We start from the raw sequence: 4312 nt of genomic DNA, 5'->3' as shown, positions 1-4312 counted from the left end.
TGTAATAATTATGATGTGTGTAATTTTAAAAATAATATATTTTTATTATAAATACTAAGTTTTTTTATTCAAAATAAAATCTATTAAATTTTTTGATTCCAAATTCAATTAAAATAATAATGCAGTTTAAAAAATATTATAATATAAAAATAAAAATAATGAAAGGTATAGCTTATAGGATTAAATTGGGCTGGGCTTGTTTAATTGTGATAGGCGGCCGAAGTTTGGACGGAGCGGGAAATGAAAATTTGGGACAAAAAGAAAGGTGGAGATGAATTACAGACTAGCTTATCTCTCTCCTTTTCTCTCTGTTTCTGCTATCCTTTACTATCTCTCTCCCTCACTCTCTCCCAGTCTTTCTCTGCTAAACAATTACATTCGAGCTCTCTGACACCATCAAGCAACAACAGCGAGCAAAATATTTGGGTTGTTTTTAAGGGTTTCAAGTTTAGTTAGGGTTCGAGCAGAGGATTGATTGCGATTCAATTAAGGTTTGAGAAAAGATTTGTGTTCAAGCATCTTTTCCGTTATTAAACTCCATTTTAGTTCGATACACTCTCTTTTTCCTTCTACTATAGACCTGTTGTAGAGTAGTTTAAGAATAGTGAAGGTTGTAAGAGAGCCCAGAAAAGCTCCAGCTCCTACATGTTTATTTTCTGCCTGTTTCTGCCTTTTATCGTTATATTTATATGGTTACTTATTATTTTGTATGGTTTGCTTTGCAGCGTTTTGGCCACTGTTTTAAGAACAAACTCATACCAGATCCTTTTTACGGCTTGGAAAATGAATCAATTATAGATATTGCTGATTCAGGGAGGGACTACTACACTTTCTGGTTTTTCACAAGTTTTCACTATAAGCCGGTATGCATCCTTGTTACCCTTTAAGTTCATCTATTGGGTTAGATAATTTTAAAACTTTCATATAAATGAACTACATAAATGTGGTTCATGGTCTTTGATTTGCCGAGTAATTTACAAACATATGTTATGCTGCTGGTGTTGGAAGTACTTAAACTGGTCAATACATTTTATATCCTTTAAATTTCAGAAGCTTAGCGAGTCGAGTTTAGCATTAATCAAAGGTCAAAATAAAATTCACTGCCTTGACGTGTATTTTGGAGGGAGAACACATATATGGGCAGTTGACGTGTACCAGAATAACAATTAGATAATTCTATTCAATATTTCCCTTTCTGCCTTGACTACAAATATTGCAAATCGTAAGACAGAGAAATAACAACTATATTTATAATATGGAGCTCTTAATATTCAGATATAAGCTAATTAAAAATTTCAAAAACTATGTATTTTGATATTGCGGTGTTTTAATCCACATTTGTTAAGGTTATCTAATAGTTTAGGGTCATTTTTTTGTCTGGTATAGCTTGGGATGAAAATAACATCTCTACTTGGCTTCTCATGTCTCATATTTAGAAATAAACAGAGCATAACTCAAACAATATGGACTACACCGAGATTTTGATTGTACATCAATACAGGCTTAGTACATTCAACCATAATGAGTAGCTCAACATGTATATCCCCTCCCACATTCTTACAAACACACATTCAAGACAATTATATAAATATACTTACAAAGGTCATCTCAACTCCACCTAAAAAAACATTTCTGTAAAGAAAGATTCAAACAAAGTAGAGAGATTAGTACCAGAGTGAATATAAAGAGCAATGAAATTATTATAACTGTTTCTTCAGCCTCCAAAATCTCTTCCGCGTTTCTTTCCCCGAGTTTCAATCGTGATTTATGAACATCTTTTTTTGTACAGTATTACTTAAAATGTTTGATAGCTGATTGTGAGAATTGAACTATAGACATTTTCTAGGAGGAACTTTGCGACAGCTTGAACACTCTTTGGGTTCTTTATAGTATTATTTATGTATAATTATAATATTTTATATCTTATTTAATTGCTATAACCATGAATGGGACATCACAGATATGCATCTGCCGGTGGATATATTATCACTACTTTGCAATAGTTATGGCACTCATCAGTCTGACTTGGGAAATAGGACGACAGCCTGATTGTGAGCAGAAGCTAGCAAGAAATTATTAACAATTTAACCTTTTCACTGTTTTTATTAATATAACCAAGTCTTTTCAACGGAAAGGTGTGCAACTGTTTTTGAAATGGGCAATAATGCAAGGAATTGCGATGCTTCTGCAAAACAGATATCAAAGACAGAGACTCTACACGCGTATTGTGCTTGGCAAGGTAAAGTTATTGCCTCATCAGTCATCACTAGTAAATTATAGTTGTAGGTTGTCAATGCTTATTGTTTCCCCTTTCCCACTTGAAAACACTTTTTTCTGGATGAGACAAATAATCTTATATACTTGATAAAAAAATGGTAGGCTAAAAGGATGGATGTTGTGTGGGGAGAAACTGCTGGAGTGGATGGCCAATTATGGTTGTTGTGCCCTATACTCTTCACATTGCAGGTAAGTCATAAATGCACACTTTTGAATACAAATTTCCTTGATAATGTTTAAAATTTTAATGAGAAAGTAAGTTCAAATTAAATACATTCTGAAGCCAAAGATATACCTGTCCTCCATATATTGAAGTTCTAAGTGGACTATTGTTATCTTTCATCATAATAAGTTTCCGTCCAGAACCAAAATAAACTAAAGCATTACCGGGACGTCCAACTAATGATCTCCCTGCAGTTGAAGCATAAGAGAACTGATTTCCACTTTGAAATTATTGTTGAGAGTAGTTTGATATATTTTGATGGTCGTAGTAATTATTTGAGGTATGCATATGTTCAGTTTTCTTGATTTGTGGATGATTATATTGTGGAGTAAAGTTTCCACCAGAAACGAAACTTTGTTGCTCGGAAATAGTTGAAAACCCATTAAGACCCTGACTTGCTTTCTCATTTCCTGGAACTGATTCTTCATAACTATAAGAATTTTGCTGACTAACCTAGTTGTTTAGTTATTGACTTCTCATTTTGTTGGTTCATGCTAGATGGAGTACCCATTCTGGGCATTATTACTGCTATGTGCATACATCAGGTGGCATGTGGCACTCCTTGATCGACTATCAATAAGCACTGGAGACCTCAGGCAAAGTAGCAGATGAGCAAAAAATGATATCCGAGAGCAAAGTTGCATAGTAGAAGGATTAGTGCTATTATTGATATTGGGCACTATTTAGTTTTTATTTTGTTTTTGAATATAAATTATCAAGCAACTTTGTATGTAACCTTAGTTGTGATGATATTGTAGTTATTTATTATTAGAAGTAATTGATGTATAACGTTAGATATTGTTATCAAATTAAAACATAATTTAATTGATTTTTATTTTTTATTTTGTTGGAAAATTCAAATCTTCAAATATAATATTCTTATTTGATTCACTAGTGGGACCAACATATTGAAAATCAATTTTATAAATTATAAGATCTTTTGCAACACGATAAGTATGTTACTATAGAGTCCAAAAGATGTCGCTATTGAGATCTATAGTAACAGAATATGGTATGTTGTAATAGAGTACTTTTTATGTTGCTATATATACCAATACTAACTAGTTATGAGTTAACATAAAGACTAAAGAATCAACATAATTTTGATGTTGCCTTAGCCCATTTTGGGCCTTTAACAACATTTTTTTGGTCCTATAGCAACACAGTTTGGGGGTTACTTAAAGCAATCTATGGCGTAGTGTAACCATATTATCAGTAGAAATGCCCAGAGCTTTGTTGATGTCATTTGCAGTAAACTCAATAGACACACCCCTTATTATTCAATTGACCACCATGGAAACTTTTTGATTATCATTGATGTTGGTGTAAATGACTACAATGTTCCAGAATTCATTGAGAACAGATAAGTAAAGCACTGTGTTGGCTGTTAGTGCTCCTAATAGATATGAGTCATCCATAAACTTCACAAAACACTTGAAGTTTTCTGGTGCCTGAGATGGGTCAACAAATGCAAGGTAGTTGGTTTCATCCTTGGGGATAACACCTCTTACATTATTTACAGCCATTTGAGAGATTATGTTTGAGTGGGTAAGAGTTTTTGAAAGAGAGAAATCTTGAAAAGTTTGAGAATGGTAAAAAATAACAGTGATTAAGTCAACTGAGATTTTGAAATCGTAAAGAGGGATTATGTTGAGATGTCTGGGTATTTATAGAGTAGAGATGTGACTTATCGATAAGAGAATAATGTACAGTAGAAAATTTAGGTAGAGAAGTCACGTGGCTTGTAGAGATCTCATTTTGAGATGTCATTTTCTTAACTCTTATCGAGAACTAGATAGTGACATATTGATA

General features: G+C 32.9%; 1 protein-coding gene across 2 annotated transcripts; it reads left to right on the top strand.

The window, feature by feature from the left end:
- Positions 1–228: 228 nt before the first annotated feature.
- On the top strand, positions 229–3345 carry LOC141663812 (uncharacterized). Of its 2 annotated transcripts, XM_074469636.1 has the most exons (6): positions 229–491; positions 726–863; positions 1961–2051; positions 2136–2239; positions 2380–2466; positions 2999–3345. In XM_074469636.1, exons 3-6 carry the CDS (start codon positions 2006–2008, stop codon positions 3110–3112), a joined length of 351 nt encoding a protein of 116 aa, XP_074325737.1. In that variant the 5' UTR covers positions 229–491; positions 726–863; positions 1961–2005; the 3' UTR covers positions 3113–3345. The 2 variants fall into 2 exon arrangements, 1 of the variants encoding a protein (XP_074325737.1); XR_012551671.1 differs by having other exon boundaries at positions 1961–2239; positions 2388–2466.
- Positions 3346–4312: the final 967 nt, after the last annotated feature.

Source organism: Apium graveolens, chromosome 6 (genome assembly GCF_009905375.1).
Source record: "Apium graveolens cultivar Ventura chromosome 6, ASM990537v1, whole genome shotgun sequence".
NCBI lineage: Eukaryota > Viridiplantae > Streptophyta > Magnoliopsida > Apiales > Apiaceae > Apium > Apium graveolens.
Note: the sequence above shows the minus strand (reverse complement) of the source record. Positions and strands in the feature narration are given on the sequence as shown.

Coding starts and splice junctions, on each gene's coding strand:
- LOC141663812 (XM_074469636.1), top strand. CDS start 2,006: ATGGCACTCATCAGTCTGACTTGGGAAATAGGACGACAGCCTGATT. Junction 2,052..2,135: donor AATAGGACGACAGCCTGATT/GTGAGCAGAAGC, acceptor TTCAACGGAAAG/GTGTGCAACTGTTTTTGAAA. Junction 2,240..2,379: donor CGCGTATTGTGCTTGGCAAG/GTAAAGTTATTG, acceptor AAAAAATGGTAG/GCTAAAAGGATGGATGTTGT.